We start from the raw sequence: 24,243 nt of genomic DNA, 5'->3' as shown, positions 1-24,243 counted from the left end.
GGCAAATGTGGTACAGGAAATGATTATAGAAGAAATTTAAAATACTAATACATTTAAATATTATTTTGTAAATAATATATTTAAAATTTTTAAATTTTAATGTGATTTATATAAAATAGCACATATAAACTTATTTTAGGTCTATTCTTAGTATGAGGCTGAAAAAATGAAATTTAATATGGCGATATTAAATAATATATAGGCAATGTACAGATAAGTAAAAACATCTAAATGCAATTTTAATAACTGAATTTGGAAAAAACTGAAATATAACATGCTTTCATCCTAAGGTTTCATTTGAATGCTCTTACTATAATTATGATATCAGAAATCCCAAAGGATATTTTCAAGGAGGAAAAAAACTCAATAATATAAAATATGAATGACATATGTAAGTCTAAGAAATCTCAAAGCATGTGTTAGAAGGATTTAAGATAATGACATTTGCCCTTTGTAAATGCTTCTGATATTTGGAAACCCTTTGTTTTATGGATAAACATATTCCAAAATTGTCAAGAAGATATTATAAAATATTACTGAAGGCTTAGTAAACAGAAAAAATGTTTTTTAATGCTTTAAATTGCAGTAATAATTTGATAGATATTTTAATGATTTAACATTAAAATTCAGTAGCAATTTATTCCTATTGCTAGATAATTTCAAATGCTAATATTTCTCTATGTGAAATTTCTAAAAGTTCAACTGAAGCCATTCAACATGAACAAAAGTTCACATTGTGCTAATCAGTCAGTACCACTATCACTGAAATTTAAAAAGATGACATAGTGGGGCCTTTGATGGGGAAGCTCTTTAAATGATCGATAGGGATCTAACAGTAGGACTGTTGGAAGGTGGTGAGTTTCGGAATGCTTGGACAGCACAGTGACAATTCTGGCCCAGGAACAACATGTTGAACTACTTGGGAAGCCTCTTCAGCCCTGACCCCAGAGCATAAGCCTCAGTAGGTGTGGGGTGGGGGATCCTGCACCCTAGGCAGTACTACTGGATTTATTTTCCAAGTTCTGGAAGGTGGAAAAGCCTTGGGGAAGCTCCTTCCTTACCCCTCCCCTCCTTTCCCCGGACTTTCCTCTGAAGCTCGTTTGGCTTTAAAAACTCAAGAGTATGGAATATCACTGGAGACTGGCAATGGATGGCACTCACCCGATCCTTATGCAACTTCTGCCTGCCAGGTCGGTGCTGCCTGGGAGGACGCTAGGGGCCATCTGCTCCTAGCAGTTCCCCTGTGACTTTCCAACAAGTGGGGGTGAGGTGGCAGTCAGTGGCCGGTGGCTAAAACTGTGAGGCAGCTTGAAGCCTAGGTTAAGGAATATGGGCTTTAGGATGAATAATACACCTGAACTTGAATCCAGGTGCGGCCTTTTCTTAGCTGTGTGACCCACAGCAAATAAAGTTATTTCTCTGAGCCTCAGTTTCTTTTTCTGTAAAATGGGGATAATATTACTTACTTTGTAGGATTGTTGTAAGGCTTAAAGAAAATAATCATCATTAAATGGAAATATGCAGTGGCTTGTCACATTAAATGGAAGGAAAAGGAACCTGCAGTGGCTGCCACCACTGCTGCCACCACCACCTCTACCTCCACCACCTCCACCACCACCACCTCCACCACCACTTCTACCTCTACCACCTCCACCACCACCTCTACCTCTACCACCTCCACCACCTCCACCACCTCCACAGCCACCTCCACCTCCACCACCACAGCCACCTCCACCACCTCCACCGCCACCACCACCTCCACCACCACAGCCACCTCCACCACCTCCACCTCTACCACCTCAGCCACCTCCACCACCACCACCTCCACCACCACAGCCACCACAGCCACCTCCACCGCCACCACCACAGCCACCTCCACCACCTCCACAGCCACCTCCACCACCTCCACCACCTCCACAGCCACCTCCACCACCTCCACCTCCACCACCTCAGCCACCTCCACCGCCACCACCACAGCCACCTCCACCACCTCCACCGCCACCACCACAGCCACCTCCACCACCTCCACCTCCACCACCACAGCCACCTCCACCACCTCCACCACCTCCACCACCTCCACCTCCACCTCCACCGCCACCTCCACCACCTCCACCACCACCACCACCACCACCACCTCCACCACCACAGCCACCTCCACCACCTCCACCACCTCCACCACCTCCACCACCACAGCCACCTCCACCACCTCCACCTCCACCACCTCCACCTCCACCACCTCCACCACCTCCACCTCCACCACCTCCACCACCTCCACCACCTCCACCACCTCCACCTCCACCACCTCCACCACCTCCACCACCTCCACCTCCACCACCTCCACCACCTCCACCACCACAGCCACCTCCACCACCTCCACCTCCACCACCTCCACCACAGCCACCTCCACCACCTCCACCTCCACCACCTCCACCACCACAGCCACCTCCACCACCTCCACCTCCACCACCTCCACCTCCACCACCTCCACCACCACAGCCACCTCCACCACCTCCACCTCCACCACCTCCACCACAGCCACCTCCACCACCTCCACCTCCACCACCTCCACCACCTCCACCACCTCCACCACCACAGCCACCTCCACCACCTCCACCGCCACCACCACCTCCACCACCACAGCCACCTCCACCACCTCCACCTCCACCACCACAGCCACCTCCACCACCTCCACCTCCATCACCTCCACCTCCACCACCACCACCTCCACCACCACAGCCACCTCCACCACCTCCACCACCACAGCCACCTCCACCACCTCCACCTCCACCACCTCCACCACCACAGCCACCTCCACCTCCACCACCCCCACCACCTCCACCACCACAGCCACCTCCACCACCTCCACCTCCACCACCACCTCCACCTCCACCACCTCCACCACCACAGCCACCTCCACCACCTCCACCTCCACCACCTCCACCACAGCCACCTCCACCACCTCCACCTCCACCACCTCCACCACCTCCACCACCTCCACCACCACAGCCACCTCCACCACCTCCACCGCCACCACCACCTCCACCACCACAGCCACCTCCACCACCTCCACCTCCACCACCACAGCCACCTCCACCTCCATCACCTCCACCTCCACCACCACCACCTCCACCACCACAGCCACCTCCACCACCTCCACCACCACAGCCACCTCCACCACCTCCACCTCCACCACCTCCACCACCACAGCCACCTCCACCTCCACCACCCCCACCACCTCCACCGCCACAGCCACCTCCACCACCTCCACCACCGCCACCACCTCCACCACCTCCACCACCACAGCCACCTCCATGACCATCACCACTTCCTCCACTTTCACCTCCACCACCTCCACCACCACAGCCACCTCCACCTCCATCACCTCCACCACCTCCACCGCCACCACCACCACAGCCACCTCCATGACCATCACCACTTCCTCCACTTTCACCTCCACCACCTCCACTGCCACCATTACTAATACCCAACCTGATTATTGCTGCTGTCAAATTGCTACTGTTATTTTTAGAGATTTCATCCCATTTTTCATGAAAAGGCCCATCTGAACTATAACAGGATTAAATGATTTCACAGTTGCTTTAAGGGAATTGAGACAGATCAGTGTTCTCGAAGATGGAATGAAAGTAGAGGCAGACTCATGCCTAAAGCTTTTGGTCTCCTCTAAACTCTTATAAACTATAGATGAAATTGTCCCTTTATTAAACTAAGCTCTGGGGTATTATATATTTGGCACAGCATCACTAGGAAAGCAAATCAATATAAAGAATTTTAAAACTTAGACTACCAGCTGGAGGAGATGCTAAGCAAATGTAAGTGATCTGAAGTTGGCAGCATGGCTTCCACTGGAGGACGGTGCTGAACTAAAGGACAGACTCTTCAGTAGACGATGAATGGGAGACAAGAGATCTTGCAGTGACAAACGGCCAGATGCGTTTGTAGAAAGGGGGAAATTCCTTGGACTTTGGAAACTGATTGGATATAAAATTCAGAGACCACATTAACATTTTGCTTTTTGGAAAGGAAATATGAAATAACTTAGCTTTAAGTGTACACAGAAAATAGAAAAATTAATGACTTGTACATGAGTAAGTTTCTCGCTGAAAGATTGATTTGGGACTTTTCCAACAGTTAGAGAAATTCAGAGGAGTAAAGCAGCAGCATTAGAAGTTTTGGAAGGACAGGGAAGGGTGAGGAGGCTGAACAGCAGGGAGGAAGCTGAAGCGAATGTTTGGGTCAGTTATCTTAATAGATGGTGAATACCAAGCTAGCTCGATGGAGGGTTTCAGTGGAACTGTATAAACCGATAGGGGAGACCCAGGGTGCCTTCTGTCTGTAAGATTCTTTTCAGAGCCTGTGAAATTTAGGGAGCAGGATTTGTCTTTTGAAAAATTTCAAGCAGAATGATCAGACAGGAGTAGACAAATCTTTATTTCAAATATCTTCTGATATTCTAGAAAATCAAGTCAAGTATGCTATGGGGGGAGGCTATCTAGCAAAGTGAAAATGATTGGATTTCTAAGCATTCTGAAAAGGAATTTCCTCATTTGCTAGCAAATTAGATTTTGTGCTTATTTTTTCACATTCTTTTTCTAGCTTTATTGAGGTATAATTTGCATACCATAAAATTAACCCATTGTAGGTGTACAATTACTATTTTCAGTAATACAGAATTCTGCAACTATCACCTTAATATTGATTTTTAGCCAGAAATCTTCTTTTAAACATTTTTATTTTTAAAACTGATATAAATATTTTAATATGTTCAAATATTTTAATTTAATTTAAAATATTTTATGCTAGGTTTAAACTGGTATTACCTATTCCGAAAAGCAGACCATCAATGCCATTTTATAACAGTTTGTCTGCAGCTAAGACCAAACTCCTCTATAGGAATAAACATAGTAGGTTTATGTTTTCTTTGGAAAACAGACCTTAATGAACTAACATTAACTAGTGGTTACTTTAAACTTAAGATTTATTAAAATACAGATAGGGTGTTTCTAAGTACAACTGCAAAACAGTAACTGATGAAAAATTTTTTTTCAACTTTCTAAAAGGGAACTAAAGGTCAGTATCATATATACTGTTAAAAGCACACCCAGTAGTTACTTTTCATCGCTGTCAGAAATTTGGAAATCAGTTAGCTAAATGGTATTTATTAAATATCTATTGTGTATTTCTGTACAAGATGCTGAACGGAGGTATGCTATACCGTAGAGATAATTCTTTATTTTCTAGAGTAGTGGTGAGAAACTGCCTGCCTTTTTCATTGAAGACCACTAACCCAAAGTGAGAAAAAAATTAACTATAAAACTGCTTGATTTCTGTTGTTTTAAATGAATAAAAATTCCATTTACCTGCTTTTAATATAAAATCTAATTTCAAAACTCTAACAAATACAAAAAATTAAAGCATGCACTGAACTAAGCTATTATAATCAGTTTAAGGATAAAGGGCAGGATGGTGATCAGGTGCGGATGATATGGTGAGAAAGAGAGAAAATGATATAAAGAAAAAGAGGAAACAAAAAATAATTAATGGAAAGGAAAACAAAGGAGAAGCAAGAAGGATACACATAGAAACATACATACAGACCCAAACATATTAAAAGGGAGAAATACTCTAAGAGGGAGAGAGAGAAAAAGATGTCCAAGGAGCAAAATGATTATTCCATGGCCTTTATTTAGATATTGCTATTAAGAATATTGAAGGTCATGGTGTGTGTGTGCAACCATAGGCATAATTGAGAACATGACTTTGGGCATCTATCCTTTGAGCAGAGGAAATTAAGCTCTGGGCTAGATATGACCTCTTTGCCAAAGACTCCCATTCCCGCTCTGGGAGTTTCCAGTCTACCTTGGTAGACTGAACGAATGGTTGCTAATAACACGGAATGGTGTTTGCAGTGATCAGAGCCAAGGAGTCTTTCAGGGGCAAAGGGGATGGACAAGTGCAGGACAGAACTGTGAAGGAGGGAGCAATGTGGGGAGTGACAGCTGGGAAGGTTGGGAAGGCACAGGGACACTCAGTGTTCTTTTATTCCTCATCAGTTTCTGTCCCTGGGGGGAAAACAGTGCCTAAAAAGAGATACTAATCTGATCTACATTCACATTTGGTTTGTTACTGAGTACTTTTAAGGTATTCACTAGTCTCTAGCCAGCAGTGTGATATTCTTTGTGACCAAATTGCAACTACATTTATGCTAAGTATGATCACATCTTTTTCACAAATGGAGCCCTGAATTCTGATCTTGGCTCTACCAACATCTTGGCTGTTAGAGACACTACTGGGGCAATTCCTAAACCCTTTTAAGTGTCTCAGTTTATTAAGTTCTAAACTGAAGGGATTTGGCTAGCAGATGTCTGAGATTTACTTCAGCCAAAAGAATTATATCTTCTATTGAAGTTGGAAAAAAAATCCTGGAAAATATAAACCAAAACAAAAAGATATTTTGAGTAAAATGTCTTCAAGAATGTGTATAAATTAAGGGCAAAACAAACAATTTTGAAGGTTATCAGATTTGACTTATATACAAGATCTCTTATTATTTCTCTGATCTGATCCAGACATTTGTCACCTAAAAATATATCAAGTACAATATGAGCAGCACTAAAGTTTTATTCCTTCCTTTAAATGTTTAAAAATGTAAAATTTGTTGTTAATCAAATTGATCTTAAAGTCATCATTGGCAAACACATTCATCTTTTGTAAGAATTTGACTCTTTAAAGTTGAAATTAAGGCAGATAGTTCTGAAAATGTCGAATGAACAGGGAAATAAAGGGACAGATGCAGTTATTAAAAATCCCTCAAATAGTTGTCACTAGTAATCACTCGTTCTGATTTTAGTTTCCCCATACAAAGGGGGAAAGGCTGCAGGTAGTGGACGACGGGTGTGGGATGTTAGATTGTCGTCTGTAATTTCGGCTGACAAAGACAACAACCAAATCTTTAGATGGTTTCTTTGATCTGTGTGAAAGAGCGGCAGTGGGATTTCTGGCACTTGAATAAGCGGAAACAATATTTTTGGCTAGAGTGACTTATTCTGAGTTCTCTCAGGGAGCCTTCTAGAATGCCATCTGGACCAAACAGTGTTTTTGTAAAGCCCTGGTTCTGGAAACACAAATGAAAGGTGTGTGAGCTGCAATCAGATACCTATGAAATTATCTGCTTTCAACATTGGGGTGGGGTGCTGATATTTATTACTGTTTGCTTTTTTCTAGTTGAAAAGACTTACATGAGGAAAAAAAACCATACTTTTTTTCTTTCTTTATTAAGAAAGAGGTTACTAATTTATATTCCAGTAGAGAATCTGCTTATCAAAATAACCTTATTAATTTGCATTATCATTCTCTCATGAGTGAAATTAGAATATTTCAGTTATGTGTGATGTTTACGGTGTCATGTCAGGTAGTGACCTTGTTTTTGACCTTTATAATTGTTCAATGAACCTAGATTTTAAAGGTGAACACTTCCCCTTCCTGATCCTCAGCCAGCCTGCAAAGCTATAAGGAATGAAAAATGTTGAAAAAGTTAAACGAAATCCCTCTAAAACCAAATAAAGCACTTATAGAAATGACATGAATGAAAAGAATGTTTGGGAAAACTGAACATGAAGGCAGATCTTACAGAAATATGAATATTCCAGCAATGTACCTTTAAAAATCTATCATATGTAATACATTTTTCTGTTCTTGCATATTTTCCTATTAGAGTCTCCATTTGGAAGGAAATGGCAAATTCTTATATTTAGATTTCCTTTGATTAGTGATCATTTGAAAAGCAAATATTTCTTTTATCTGTCATTTTTGCTTAAGAAGTGATGAATAAGGAAAGAGAAAAAATTTAGCACTAAGTTTCTAATACAGACTTGAAAAATGATGCAGTATCATACATGCATGGATGTATATATTATATAAATATTATATTATATGTTTTTATTATATATAATGTATAGTTTCTATGGATATAAATTAATATAACTAATTGTGTGAAACATTTTCATTTCACACAATTTTCATACTATCTGAAAAATTCTTAGTTGATAAAAAAGAACTGTTAAAATCATATTTCTTGGGTGGGCCACGGTGGCTCAGCAGGTAAGAATGCTTGCCTGCCAAGCCCAAGGACCTGGGTTCAATTCCCGGTGCCTGCCCATGTAAAAAAAAAAGAAGAAGAAAAAAGATAGAAAAAAAATCATATTTCTTTAATAAGCAAAACTAAATTTAGTTCTGAATGCAGAATTTTCAAATATTTTTCAAATTACCGTCATGAAAAATGGTATAAAAATGGAATTAACTTTTAAGACAATATTTTATAAAATTAAAGAAATCACATGGCAGTGATTTATTCTTGCTAAAATATTTTTACCAAATAATTTGAAATTAAAATAATAAATGACATGTAGGCTGTATCTCAAACTACATTTTTCTTGAAGGATGGAAGAAAGAATCAAGTTGATTAATATTGTGAATGAATACCTCCACAAATGATGTCAGCTAAATTAGAAATATTTTAGTTTATAAGAATTAAAATAGGAATAGAGATTATGTTGAGTGTTAAAACTTTTTCCAACCGATTTTAATAAAAGAAAATGACCCAGAGTCTCTAATGGCAGTTGATAGCTCTAATTCTTATTAGTAGGACTGTTGTGCCAGGAAAAATTCTTTAGCCTGAAAATATCTTTCAGTTTCTTGAAACAAAGCAGCTGAAAATATCACTACCTGCCAGTAGGTGATAAATTATATTAACTGATGTAAATGTAAAATGTGTTCCACCCAACATTAAACTAAGGTATCAAACTTTATTTCCTTGGAATGTCTAAATTAAAACAAAACTAACAAAAATTCTATGACATCAAAACTGAACATAATTTATCTGCTCATAACTAAGTATTCTTATGATTTTCGTTATTTAGAGGGAAAAGGAAGGAAAGGTACAATTCCTATAGAAACCACAAATGACTTGGCATCATCTGGGTGAACTTCAGCTACACCTTTGATCTTCAGGTGGAATATAATTTAAGATGGGAGCAAGAAAAAGCAGAGAAAAGCAAAGATACATAATTTTGCCTTCTTTGGTCATTTCTACATAAAAGCATTACCTGAATGAAACTTTTATCAGGGGTTGGGGGACAGGGGAAGGTCTTTTAGAAATCTGTGTGTCTCACTAGGACACAAACCATCGGTTTCCCATCTTTAAGTGTCACCTGTGCTTGGACAAAGTATCAAAGTGTTCATGTTTTCATCAGTGATTCACATTGGAAATAAAACAGATTATATGTTTGTTGGAAGCAATACGTTATACAACTGAGCCACCTATTTGTGCTAAATCTTTACAAACAGACCCCACATTATTTAAACCCCAAGATCCCGTCAAGATGCAGAGTCACCTACCTGCAGACCCAATTTTTGTGACCAGCCAATTTATAGGCAAAGTGAAAGAAACATGCTAACTGGATAAAATAACCGTATGTCACCACTGGAAGCCCCATTACTTTGAATCATTTAAACCTTGCTGGACAAAGCACCAAGAGAATTTGCGGTAGGAAACAAACCTACACTAATGGGGCAGGGAAGAAATGACCTAATAGTTAGTCTTCCCTCTCCTGTAATTTCTATGGTTCTGTGTTAAGAAAAGTTGTCCTGCCACACTGTTGTGAAAGCTTATGCGCCAACATGAGAGCATTTCTTAATAAAAAACAGTCCATAATTTAATGTTTAAGTTGTCATCATGAAAAGGCATAGACACTTTGGGAAAATTTTCCCTGGGACAACACTTTCATAGTACAAAGGAAAAGTGTTGTTTTCATCATTAAAGAATTTAAATGCCAGTAAAAATAGTGTGCTTCTAGTTTGAATTTTGTTTGTGGGTGACTGAAATTTAGCATATTCTCTCCCACACCCTAGCTGCTTCAAATGATAGGTGGCTTTTTGAAGTAGTCCAACATGAAACCCATTTTAGACTGCTAAGAGAGGCATGCTGGCCCAGGTGGGATTCCGCTAGATCTGTCGTTCAATGGTCCGCATCCTGCCTCAGTTTATTATTTCTGTAGGAAGTCTTCCTCATGCATCTTCTCAGCTGGTTAGGGCACACCAGAGGTACAGCAGCATTTAGTAAGTGTGTGCATAGACAAACGTGCAAAAGAGTGGAGCAAACACAGTTATATTTGCATGTACTCATGAAAGAGTACTTAGCTCTACTTTTTAGGTAAACATCTGGTTTATTCATATGAGATCTGGATTTGGGGGTTAAGATAAGAAATGGGCATAAAACACAATGTCAACATAAGAACATATTTTTTCCTGAAGCCCAATATTTTTCCGCTGGCCACTGTTAGTTTGAAATGAAAATGTTAGGCATTATGAAATTGGTATAAGTCCAAATTGAATTTATTTAACATATGTACATATTCTTTGTTTTGATATTAAGGTCAAGTTTCTGCAAAGATAAGCGTGTGTGCTCATGTGTGTACAGGAGTGAGCATGTGTGCGTGTTTCGAATTGAAGGCAGGTACCCATAGGAGTGGGAGGGAGTGACCTAATTAATATTGTTACCCACTTTAGCAAGTCCCAGGATTTTCAGGTGTTTTTACAGCCAGTGAAAAGTGCAAGTGACACTTCTCACATTGATGTCACAAGTTCACCCCTGAAAAACAGTTTTTTGTTTTGTTTTGTTTTTGCGGGGGCGGGGGGGCTGATTAATATTTAGAACCTTAACAATTTTTCAATATTCTTTTCCTCATAAGTAATCTTGCATTGTAGATATCAAAACTTTTACCCAAAGATGAGGTTAGATATTATCTCTAGGCTAGATTTATATATGCAACTTTTCCCCCCTTCCTCTTAAAAAGAGGCAAACAGTATTATTGCAAATAACCTTTAAGATAATTAACTGACAATGCTGCAACTAGCATAAAATCTTCCTTCAGGCGACACCTAATTTAAGTGTTACTGGCACAAAGTGGAGACAGATTGTGCATCACCACTGCAATATTTACATAGCAGAAACCCACAGAGCAGGAAACGCGAGACTCAATGATGCACTAAATTAGGAACAACCGTACTCCAGTGTTAATTTGCTTTCCATTCTATCCAAATCTCAGGTCCAGAAATTGGTACAAACACATATACAACCTCCCACTCTTAAATGACTAAACCTGAGGAGATTTTGGACTTTTTTTCCTCCAAAATTAAAATAACTTGAAATTTATTTCATCTCTCCACAAGAAACATTTGGTCAAACTGTGTTTATTTCATCACAAGTTGCTCTCACTTTGATCTAAAATTATTTTCTTCTGAATGCTGCATTGAAGTCTATAGAGCAAAACTAAATGAACTTTTTCTATTTTCTCAAAGGCTGCCAATATATTTTATGAAAAGAATTAAATGAAAGACTCAAGAGCTAGTTAGTGAAATATTTAAGAAAGTGAGAAAAGACAATCTACTTTAAATAATCTTCTCACTGAAGGTTGTCCCCCCCAACACACACACACACACACACACACACACACATACACACACACACACACCAATGAGCTTTTTAAAACCATTCAAATAATCTTTTTTCAGATTCTTCCTTACAGCTGAATGGTAGTTTAAACACCAGTTACACCCAAGACATTAACAAAACATTTACCTTTCCTAATTGTTGATGTTCTTTAAAGGCAGCAATCAGTTCTTCAGCCCACTTAATTTTTTCAGGAGAAGGAGAGAACTGTTCCTGGACCACTGCAATTTGGCTAGGGTGGATCACCTGCTTACCTACAAGAAGATTAATAACACTGGAAACACGAAACAACAAACAGATGTTCAAACAAAATGTTTCAACCATGCAAGGCGCCTGAGTGCCTCATAGACTGTATGTTAAATAACTAATTATTTTAGAACTTTTTTTTCTTTCTGAGAACCGCAATCAGGCTGGCTTTTGCAGAATACCACATAAGAACAAATACAACAATGGAAGTAATTGTGTTTCTGATCCTATAGAAATGCCACCTAAGTGTAGATAATCTCTCATTTTATTTACAGGTGGATTGACTAGGCAGCTCTTTGAATAACTGCTGTGGCTGGAACTTAAAGGATAATGTCTGCAAATTAGAGTGATTATTTTGAGTTAAAATAGAAAAAAATTAAATGATAATTCTCAAATTTTAGAAGGTGTCGTTTGCTTATTTTGTTAGGATTATCCTACCTTCTGTGATTTCTTTTAACTTTTTTTTTTTGTTTGGGTGCATGGGCGTGATTTCTTTTAGAAGTGATCTTTTGTGTTACATAAAGCTTACTGAAGCTGACTTTTCAGCTCTGTTAATATAAAATAGCGTCTTTCAAAACCATCTTTAATTTTCTTTCTTTTAGATGAATATGGTATATCATTTCTAGCTGTTAATAGAAAGTCGGATTCCAATGAAAATGTTTTATGCAGTATGGTAAAAGAGAAGGCAGATTTGAACACCATGGTCTCTAGGTTGCACCATTTAAAAATTTTTAAATAAAAAATTACATAAAATTTCTCTATCTAAAAATATATCCAGATTTTCCCTTTTTACTTATTGAGTGAAGAAGACATGTTTTTCTATTATATAGCTACTTACACACTTTAGAAAAAAAAATCTTATCTCTGCAACAGTAGTTTCAAAGAAGCTTAATGATTCTTTTTGAAGCCATAAGGATTTTAAATAAAAACATGATACACAAATAAGAGTCATAGGATTCTGTGAAATCATGCAGTCATTAAAAAAACAATTTCGCATTCAGGGAAGTGTGGAATCTAATTAGGGCATTAATAAAATGCAGAATAATTTAATGTTATAATAATTATGATATTATATTTTATTACACAATGAAATTACAGACATATTTGCCCCTTTCAAAATGAATGGACACTTAATGATAATTTACTCTGCTAAATATATTTGTTGGTATATCAACTTGCTTTGCTTTTGAAACTGTTAAATTATTTTAATATTTAGTAAGCACAAATTATATCCTTGATGTTTTATAAAATATCAAATCCGGTTACTGTCATTATGTATCAAATAGAAAAAGGAACAATTATTTTCTCAGATGGTTAAAAACTTTTTATAGCATCTCACTAAGAGCAAACAAATAATCCAAGGAAACACTGTCATTTTTAACAGGAACAATATTTTGTAAAACTATTTTTTAGTATTTCATGAGAAAAGAGTTTGGATAAATATAACAATATATTTTCTTTACAATGGCATAATTAAAATATCCTCATATTCTATTTCATTCTTATCTGTCAGCATAATAATAAAACATTAAAAACCTGTATAAATAAATATGATTAAATCTTTTCAGGAATAATTTCTGAGAACAAATAACATCAATGATGATAAACAAGCACTTTTTTCAATAGGTTTGAGATCATATTTAAATAATCTAATAGTTGTTATAGTATTATTAAAACAGGATGCCAGTTCTGGTAGTCATTTCCTACTAATTGTTAGTCCTGAATTTTATAATTTATGTACATAATTTATACTGATGTATAAAAAGCCAGAATTCATGGGAACTCCTTGGTACAGGCACTATAACTTGAGGAGCAAACATAAACTACTTCAGATACTGTGAAACAACTGATGGATCACAAGTACCTGGATTTTGCTTAATTTTAAGATATAGGTGGGGCTATAGAAATTGATGAACGTTCATTTTGTATGTGAAATTCTCTTTTGTTGCATCTTACATATTCCAACAACTGTATGGCAGACTTAAATGCTATGTAAGAATGAAGCAAATATTTTATACAGAAGAGTTGTATTGACAAGTTAGAGAGGGTGCAAAATTGGAAGACATTAAAATTTATGACCATGAAATCCTTTTTACAGTACCACTTGATATACCGGGCTTTAAATCAATACCTGTCAAGTCTTTTAGGTAACTATGATGGTGTCATTTTTGTCTTCTACAAAAGACTGCCAAAAAAGAACAAAACCTATAGTGCTTCATATTTATACTCTTTCTTCCCAGCATGTAGTATTGGAGTAACTGTAATGACTAAGTCAGCTGTTAAAGCTTTATTCCAAGGTTTATTTCTGGTTTCTTTTTATAAAAAAATTCCTAAAGTTAATGGCCATTTATTTGGCGAATGCATTAATTTCAAATCATTATGTGGATTGCTGCCCTGGGAAACAATGACTGCAGAAAAAGGAGCTATAATCCACTGTCTGGTGCGTGGCTAACTTTTAAGAATTTACTACACATTAAAAAATATAGATGTTTTTTTTAAAAGTAAAGAAAATCCTTACCGCACAGACTCAGTGTTCTTATCAGTATTAAGGATAACAGAACACTTTTCCTGGATTTCAAACCTTTCAGATAGGTTGGGTATTTCCCTCCCTTCCTCCCTTTTTCATTCCTCCTTTACTTCCTTTTTCTGGAAAGCCCAAGGTGTGGCAATTAAATGCTAATTAGGACAAACAGATCATGGGCAGCCTAAAATACTCATTATAAAGCATTTATTTAAAAAAAACACTACAAATAATAACATGCCTTATCAGACTAATTATCTTTTATTGGTATGTAGAACTATAATGGGGACAAGAGAATACCTTCTTCCTGAAAAATTCAAAATGACAATGAAGTGTATTGCCCTAGTATTCTGACTTGGTCACTTTAATATATAATGGGCACCGTAACCTCTGTGCCTCTCCATTCTTCCCTCTTTCATTTTTTTGTGTGATTTAACACTCCCTGTTGTTGAGAAACAATAGTACCAGGCCCATAAGCTCCTCGTGCTGAATTGGGCACAGACTAGAAATTTAAACCTCATCTGAAATAACTTGTCTTCTGTGACTGAATTAAGGACCAATTTAATTCAATCCTGTATCCTGGAGAAACTCTTGAGCTCCCTTAAAAGTTCTGGGGCAATACCCTAGAGGTAGGTGAAAAAACTCAGGTCATACTGAGTGATGGTGGAAGAAGCCAGTATCAATTCAGTAGTTTACATTTTTTATTGAATTAGTTTCCATTTCGGAACAACATCTGGCTGCTTGGCAGCCAGTACCACACGTTTCAGGCTAACAACATCAGTGTCTGTTCAGTAGATTTCATGGAGTTTTCCTCCAAGTTTTCATTTTGGCCACATTCTAACCAGTAGTTGGAAAGAGTCAGGTGTAATAGGCTGCAGGGACAAACCCAACCCCACGGCAGTGGTAATGTGACTACTTTCTTTCTCTATCACTGTGAAATGGAGAAGCACGCATTTATTAATTCAGATAACTGAAAAATATCACTCAATAAGGGATCACATTTATTTTAACTCTGTGTTAACATTACAAAAACACGTCAGAGCTCCATTCAATTCCAATATAACATTAAAATTGCTTAAGTCTTTCAATTTTATTTTAAGTTAAATCATCATCCATTAAGTTATCTTTTAAATTTAAGGTCACTTTACGAAATATTCCTTTCAGCAAGCCCTAACATGATACATTAAAAAGAAATATTTGTAAAAGGAATACATGGATGCTTTTCTCTTTTTCTTCTTATTTGGGTACATTGATGATGTTGATATCCTTAGAACTTTAGGCATAGATACAAATAAGAATAAACGAATCATGGTGTTTCTTACCCTATAACTGTGTGAATGTAGAATCCTATTGTGATTTTGCAAAAAAATAGATTTCTGATGCAAAAACACAATCCTTGGTTACTGACTTGGCTTTTATGGACCTGAGACCGGGCACAGCGATCAGCACACAAGGCCTGCTCTCCAGGGCAGGGTTCTTAGTGCCTGCCAGTGTCCCCAGCACCCGTAGGTGTCATCAGGTGCACAGACACTCCTGGGAGATGGGTGGTGGAGATGAGAGCAAAGAGGGACTTGAAGTGGCAGAAGAACAAAATAACCTAGTTATGAGTAAAACACAAAGATCACCAAATACTTTTCTTTTAGAAATGAATTAATATTCTGAAGGCTTTAGCAACATTTCTTTGCACCCCTCAACTTCCCCCTCACCCTACCCAAATCCTAATGATGATTCACTCAAATACACTTCTGTAAAAATCTCATCCCTCCCCTCAGGTCACTGAAAACTGCAACAAAATACTTATGGAAATGAGTGATTATTTTTTGATTTGCATAGCCAAAGGAAAACAGTATAATATGTTTGCAGGTTCTTGCTCGGGGTAGCTTTTTCATGTTTCAAATAGTGGATTAAATATATACAAAATCCGATTATATGAGGAACCATAAATTTCTGTTTCTATTTTTTGGACGTGCTTTCTAAGATATCATCAAGGAATCATACCAGTGAAGCCCATGGCAGCTCCTTCTCTTGACTGCCTGAGAAGCCCTTCTCCATCTCGGAAGTCAATGTACACATGATCTATGGCTTGTAGACCAAAGGCCTTTGCTACAACAACAATCTTTTGTCGGGCGTAGAGAATTTCCTGGGTTTCTTTGCTACTTGTTGCACCTGAAAATGGGATGTTAACAGAAAAGGGAGACTTTAACTCTGGAAACTGAACTCAGGCATTCATTATAAAAACTCAGTTTGTAAAGACATCTTTTCACTAGGAATTGCTTCCCAGTAAAATAATTATTCAAATATAAATGGTGAGAGGGTTAGGGAGAGGCAAAGTGAAATCTCCTATGTGTCTATATATCTTGCAAGGCATCGTTTAGTTTTTACTTGTGCCTGCATTAGGAAAGAGTCTCTCCCTTATTTCAGCAGATAGAATCAGGGTCACAAATGACTCCTGAGATATTTTTCCTTCTTGCCACTGCTTGGAAAAGGTCTGTCCAAAGACAGTACCGCAAAATGCAGCCTAGCAGCTGTGGGAGGAAACGGTTAACTGCCTGCACTGAGCATGGAGTTGCATGTGCTGTGGCAGTCCTATCATAACTGAGCTAAGTGCTTCAGCTTTAGATTTGGATAGAAAGCTTGAGGAAATGGAAGGGTGCTAATTTTGGGACAGGCAGCGTGTCGCTATGGCTTCCGCAGTCCACTGAACTGTTGGATGCACAAAAATCTCCTGGAAATACTAGTATTAAAATGCTTTTCCACCCTCGGGGGTCACTGTTTATATGTGGACTGTGAGACAGCTCAGGGAAAGCTCGTGTGTTCAGGTCACTGGTACTATGGTTCGGAAGACGCTTTCTGTGATTTGGCCTCTTTTCTAGACACATTCACACTTACTGGTTATCTACACACCAAGACTGGAAGCAGAGTGCTCAAGGGATGGTAAAGATGAATGGAAACCAGCATAGTGTCTTAGTAAATATTTAGTAAAATCTATTTTAGGAGAAATTTAAGATTTATTAAAAAAAAATTTATGTTCTACATTTGGTGTAGAAAACAATTACCTAAAGCAAATGTGAAATCATCTTGAATTTGTGTTAGAAGGCTAGACAGCCCTCAGACTGAGGTGGAAACAAAATATTTAAGCAGAAGAGTTTGTTCACACGATATATTTATTATGAGCTAAGTATATGGTGTATATTCCTGAACACATCTGAGACCCAACAGGCTTTGTATTTGTTATTTTAAAAACGAATAGAATAATGCAGTGTTCTGGAAGCAGGAAAGCTATGAGGAGCCCTGAACTAATAGGAAATGTCCACTCAGCTGAAAAACCACTGTCATGGCTGGCATATATATTGTTATGCAAATGTCCATTCATAAAGGGCAAAGAAAAAGATATGTACTCATGAACAGACAGAGAGAGAAAGGGGGGAAAAATGTGTCTTTGACACCTATGCTGGCTCGGAAATCTTCTCCTCCAAAAGCGACTGCATCTAGAAAAAGGCCCACTTGAGGCCCTATCTTCAGGGCTTCTTCACACACTGCCTGTAAAAGAGCAGGGCAGAAGCAGGTCTCAGAGAAATGCACCGAGTAGAGAGTAGCATGGTGTATTTTAGGAACAAAATGATCCAACTCTTCATACAGTTTGGCTAAGCTGCCCTAAAAATGCAGCCCAAATTTACCCTTTTCAAATGATATTTCATATAATCTGAGATAAGTAGGTGGTATATATTTGCTTTGATTGATGGATTATATTAATATTAGTATATATTACTGTAGTTACAATGTTCAAATTATAGTTCATCCACTTTCTAGAGAAACTTTGAGGTAGCTCATTTTGATTGTACTATAAATTATTTCTATTTTTCAAAAATTTGTTTTTGCTTTAAGAGTATCAGGCAGTAAGCATAAAACCATAGGAGAGAAGGAAGGAATTTTTAAAGCAAATTAACTGGTTTATTTGCATTATCATCAAGATTTCTTAGTAAATGTTCTCATAATTGAAAACGTACAATATAAAAATCCACAAGTCCAAAAGGGAAATAAAAATGCAACAAGTCATCCAAGATGTATTAATAAGTAACTTCAACCTTTATGTATGAAAATAAAGTCATCTTAGATATAACTGAATCTACAAAGGTGGATATACAGCATGGGAATGTATTTGGGGGGTGGGGAAGAAATGAGAAACATGTGCAGACATTGTTGATTAATTTCAGGAGTTGTTGTAAAAGCTTCTGAGTATATTATGGAGTAAAATGGTGAAGTAGCCTTCAAGTGAAATCCTTGTATGAATCTGATTGCATTTGAGGGATGTGCTTTTGATTATATTCCGAGAATTCTAGGGCGGGCTGGAAGATTTTGTTAGTTGTGTAAACACACTGAGCACGAGGCTCACAGTAGCTCTCCAAACACTCGCCCCTCCTGCCTGTTCCAATAAGTCTCGAAGTTTCCTCTTGTATCATTTATTCACACAGAATCTCTCTAGAATTGTTCGATTCTATCTTTCCCTTTTTTTTTAGTGACTTCTTTCTCCTGTGTTCTGAAAAAAAAAGGCAGGCTAGAAACTGAGAAGAAGGTGCTCTACTGAGAGTCACAGATAAGGTGGAATGTGAAGCTTATTTGGAAAACTATATACACGACCACTGAAAAGGGGGGAAAAGAGCAATCTGTGAATTTATTAAGGCAAGTAGTTTAATGTAACCATAAAGAGGTTGAAAACACTTGGTTCAGCTAATCTTCTTGAATATATATTAAAAAATATTTTGTGTTTCTTTTATGGCAAACTGAAATAATATACTACAGATTATGTGTGTATATTAATTTATAATCAGCAATCTTATCTATTCGACATTATGGATGATGTTGCTATAAAAAGGCTGGAAAATTTCCCAATGAAAAGGCAGTTGATACACAAAAGAATAATTCAAAGTTAATTCATAACGGTTACAAAATGAATTTTCATGTACATTTAATCTGTAACTGTAATAATTCAAGGCATATATTTATAAAGTGAGTATATAATTAAAATTGTTACTGAAATATACATATATTTCATTTAAATATTTAGGACTGTGAAGCTTTTCCTTTCTGTTTAACCAATTTCTTTTTCTAAGATGTTCAGAACCTGATTTTTGGACTATTACACATAACAAAAGTGCTCAGATTTACCTTGCTTCTACAATTTTTCTTGAAAAATATCTTAAGTAGATGTTAAAAGTGAAAATGGAAGCTCTCTTTAGGTGACAAATAAAATAGTAATTTATTAGCCACATTATGATTTTCTTACCTTAAAATTGAGCAAACCCACTGCAGTTTCCACAAAAGGGATTAAATTCATTGGTTGTTCAAGTTTTCGGCCTTTTAAGTGAAATGAAAATTTGTCTGAAAACTAAAACCAAAAGTGTCATAGGTGATTCAGTGGGGAAAAAATGTACAATCACTGAAACGTAGACACAGAAGTAGCATTTAAGTCTTTGACCTGAGGAAGTAATATCCCAGCCTCTTTTGTGCATACAAAAGAAAAAAAAAAAAAAGACCAAAGGAAAAGGTAACAAAGTTCCCACCAAACTGAAAAGTAAAACCCCAAGCATCACATATATATTTTTTTTTCTAAAGGAGCAATTTGCGGCCTAGGAATTAGAACTAGAAGAAGAAATTCTCGAGTTTGAATGCTTGCCTTGAAAACATATTTACTTGAGACCTCGGGCCCTCACTTCGTTAAATGCAAATGGTAGGTCCTCAAAACAATGACGGCTTGCTCTACCTGCCACCGTTTTTTGTTTTGGGCCGGCGCTGACATCAGTGTGACTAACTCTTCAGCAGCCTTCTACGCAGAATCTATATCATTCATTATAGAATAGAATTGTTCAGACGGTTTTTCTTCATAATTTTTTAGCTTACCTACGAAGACCTTAAAAAGGAAGTTTAATTCTTTGAAGACCAAAGCTCTCCAATTTTTTCCATGAGACCAGTTCACAGCTAGCTCAGTGCTGCCAGTGGGGTAGCCCAAATTCCAAAACCTATCATCTGGAAACATACAAAAGCTCTTGCACAGATTCCCCCCCCACCCCTCACCCCTTTCAAAGAAAAAAAAAAAGTACTTCAAATTGTAAATTTATTATGTCTATCTAGATCTAATAAGATGTGGAGAGATAAAAAAAAAAAACAATACAGGTATGATAAAGATATTTTTGTAAATAAAGATGAAAAAATATATATCCATTTTAAATTTAAGGAATATTCAGCCATTAATGGATATCAAAGGAAAAGGGAATTTTAATCATCTCTCCATTCAGTCTCAGTTGGGTAAATCATATCTAAGAGATTTGCATAAATATAAACCATCAAAGACTTTTCATCTTCAAAGGGGGTTTCAAGACCCTATAAGCTTTGTACTGTAATCATCACAGGTCACAACCCTGCAGGAATAAGGCTGCTATGGCAACATAAAAAAAAACTAATGCTAAGGCTTAGCATAATATTCTGACTAATAGAAAGGAAACTCATTTTAAAAGCTGGCAGCCTATTTACCAGAAGCGGGATTAGAGGTGTTATTTCCCCTTTTAGCTGCCCCCTCCCTGCCTGTGCACCCCCTCCCTCCCTAAAAAATCTAATCACTGGGATCTTTAAAAAGCTTTTGAGCAATTTGCAGTAACTTTACAATTAGGCTAAAATAAATCACAGCTTTCAGTAATGAAGAATTATTCTCGGTTGCTCCCGCTGCCCCCTCCCTTCTTCAGACACCATCACCTCCTTGGTAACTTTTTTCAAGGGAAAGAATAACTCACCCAAAATAGCAAGAATGAAGAGAAGGCTACAATTTAAGGGGATGAAACGTATAGTACTTGATGTAAACGAAAATGAAACATAATTTATGTCACATTGAAGCTAGAAAATGGGTAGCAAAACATTAATGGTTTTGGTGTTAAATATGCAGTAGGATTTTTTTTTCTACATTTAAAAAAACTTGAAACATTACTTGCCTCATTCTTGTGATACTAGTTATAACTACAAAAATCATAAAGTTTAAATCTAGGTAAACACTTTACAATACACTCCCTGTTCTTAGTGAGAAAAATTGCTCATGCCTTTTGTTTTTAAGCCAATAGGGGCAATTAAAAACAAAATATTCTAGTCCATCCTCCTTCTCCTCCTCCCCCTCGTTCTTAAAAAATTGCATTAAGTACTAACACAAAAGGTAACTAGTGTAGAAGTTTCAATTAATTTTTTTCAAAAGGAGACGATTAAATGTTTCCGGCCTGGTAAAGTGTTCATTTCAGCAAGGTGGAGGGGACTGGAGGGGAGGAAAAGAAGGGGGGAAAAAATCACAAAGAGATTGGGGAGGAGATGAAGTAGCAGGGCTCAGCAATTCTTTCAATTCCAGTGCACACCCAATAGTGTGTTGGAAGAATGCACACTGTTCGGGATTTGTGGGGAGAATTGTCCCACGACAAAGGAGGCAGAGTTACGCTTGTTATAGTCCAATAAGCTGTGCCAGTCAAACAAGAACCCACACTAGCGACAAAAGGCGAGCAAGAGATTCTCACACAAAAGAAAACAAGTAAGCCCATCTTTCAGTTGTGCATCAGGCTCTGGGTTTTATGCTTCACATAAATACAAACGAAGAGGAAAAAATAAACAGCTGAAAAGACTTCTATTAAGTATAAATCCTATTTAAATAATTTAATCTTAGTTGTCTACATTTCAGTATGTTCCTCGCAAGTGAGGATTTAAAACAGGGAACAGAAGCCATAGCAAAAGGCTGGGGTAGGTCTCCCCTCTCAATTTAAGGGTAATAACAGTGATAAATGGACATTAACTATGAAACCAAAAGGGAACAGTGACTTCAGATTCCATTTCAATTGACTTAAGACATATTTGAATGGTGTAGCATCCCTCAGAGATACTAACATACTGTAATTGTATCTTCCAGTTTCTGAGGGAAACCTTAGAGAGAGGAAAACTCCAGTTTGGCAAGTAAATGTTAGTCAGTTAGTTAGAATACAGATCTTCAAGAAGAATCCAGCACAGAGCTGTCCAATAGAAATATAATGGCAGCTGCATATACAATTAAAATTCTTTTAGTAGCTACATTAAAAAAACTAAAATGAAAGAAGGAAAACTTAATTTCAATAATCTTTTATTTAACCCAATACATCCTAAATATTGTCATTGCAACATGTGATCAATATAAGCTGAGATATTTCACCGTTTTTTTTTTTTTTGTATTAAGTCTTCAAATTCTGGTGTGCATTTTATGCTTACAGCACATCTCAATTTGGACTTACTACATTTCAAGGGCTCAGTAGCCACATGTGGCTAACAGCCACTGCATTAGATAAAACAGATTCAAACATATCTAGATGCATTAAAAAGGTGACCAGTTTCCTCAACAACTACACATATTGCTATAGTTACATCAACAGTCTTACAGCAATTACTGGATGTGGCATCAGAAAACACCCTGGCAACACTTCCATCACGGACATCTCATAGGCGTCCTGCCCTGGAGTAGCACAGTGAAATGTTATTTTATTCAATAGAGATTGCAGAATAGTAGTAACCTCTAAATAAAATCTAGGCTCCCCCTGCCCTTAATGAAAACAATCATAGTATAATTAGGCCCATTTCAAAGTTTTCTTAAGTAATTTGACATGCCAACCACTTTACATTTCAGGTTTTTATTGGCTGAAAAGTCTGTCATGAAACACAAACACACCTGTCAGCAATTAAAAAGGGAAGAAATAGAGAACTGTTCAGGAAATAATATCTGTGCTAATTAAAACCACTAGTTAAAAGCTTCCTGTTTATTTCTCTCGTTGCCCTAAGGAGTGACCTTTTCCTCCCCTTCTTTATGTTCATTTTTTCATATGCAGGTAATGTGCTTTCTCTGTGTATGATTATTTAACATGAATCTTGGTAAAAGCCATTTACATCACTGCTTTTCCAGGTGGGAGTCCTGGGTTAGGGCCTGGCTGGGTGTAAGAAAGGATCATACTCTCTGGCAACCTAGTTTCCAGGGATTGCTGTGTGAGGGCTATGGAGGAGGCTGTTTTGTCCCAAACACAAATCTGATTGAAAGTAGATGCGTCATTTAAAAAGTAGAGCTGCTCCACATAACACTTTGGGAAAAGCTCACTTCCTATGCGAAAGGAAATGGGCTCTTGATCTCACTCCTTTTTCTCGACTCCCTCTCTGCTGTGTGTGCATTTTCAAAACCAGCTGCACCCAAATCCTTCCTTTTTGACTACTCCTTCTTAGCAGGTCCGGAGTCTTTAATCAAAGCAAAGCATTAGCTACTCACCCACTGGATTTCTTCAGAAGTTTCCACCTTTGGTAGCATCAGGCTGGAAGGAAGGACCCGGGATTGCAAAAGAGTCTCCAGGTCTTCTTGGGCAAGGCCACTTGACACTGAGTTGATTCTCACACACTTTTCAGTTGGGCCCAGATCAAAGTCTTCAAGAGTTTTTACTATTCTCAATCGAGCTTCATTCTATAAAAGTGTTGATAAAACGTATCTAAGTTTATCTTAGCATTGAAAGGAAACAAAGCCAAACAGTATGATTGTTTGGTGGATTCAGACTCTAAGCTCCATTTTATGTCTACAAATTTCCTGCCCATCAAATAAATGATATTTGAAATAAGTCACCCAATCTCATGGACAAGCAAGAGATTTCTAGACATCACTCAAGATTACAATAACACAGATAATGTTCACACCAGGCATACTGGTACTTCTAAATAGAAGAGTCATCTTACTTGTTAGCATTCCTTTCCAATTGGAAGGGCTTAATAATTAACAAGTAACATTTATTGAGCATTTACTAAGTGCTAGGCATAATTCTAAGCTCTTTATTTTTTAATAAATATAAGAAACTAGATAAAACCTGGATAATGCTACTTTTTTCATCTGTCAGAATATTCACATTAGGGGAAAAATAAGGGTTTTTCT

The 24,243-nt window shown here is 37.6% G+C and overlaps 1 protein-coding gene across 2 annotated transcripts in view; it reads right to left on the bottom strand.

Moving 5' to 3' along the window:
- The window catches only part of CLYBL (citramalyl-CoA lyase), a 291,846-nt gene that overhangs the window by 9,078 nt on the left and 258,525 nt on the right, over positions 1–24,243 (bottom strand). For both annotated transcript variants that reach the window (XM_077158586.1, XM_077158587.1), the window contains 5 exons: positions 23,596–23,784; positions 19,579–19,680; positions 17,741–17,834; positions 16,293–16,460; positions 11,657–11,781 (listed from right to left, as the gene is read on the bottom strand). In XM_077158586.1, coding sequence (XP_077014701.1) covers positions 11,657–11,781; positions 16,293–16,460; positions 17,741–17,834; positions 19,579–19,680; positions 23,596–23,784 — 678 coding nt within the window. The remainder of the gene's footprint in view (positions 1–11,656; positions 11,782–16,292; positions 16,461–17,740; positions 17,835–19,578; positions 19,681–23,595; positions 23,785–24,243) is intronic.

This window comes from Tamandua tetradactyla, chromosome 4 (genome assembly GCF_023851605.1).
Source record: "Tamandua tetradactyla isolate mTamTet1 chromosome 4, mTamTet1.pri, whole genome shotgun sequence".
Lineage (NCBI taxonomy): Eukaryota > Metazoa > Chordata > Mammalia > Pilosa > Myrmecophagidae > Tamandua > Tamandua tetradactyla.
This window is presented reverse-complemented; position numbering and strand designations above follow the sequence as displayed.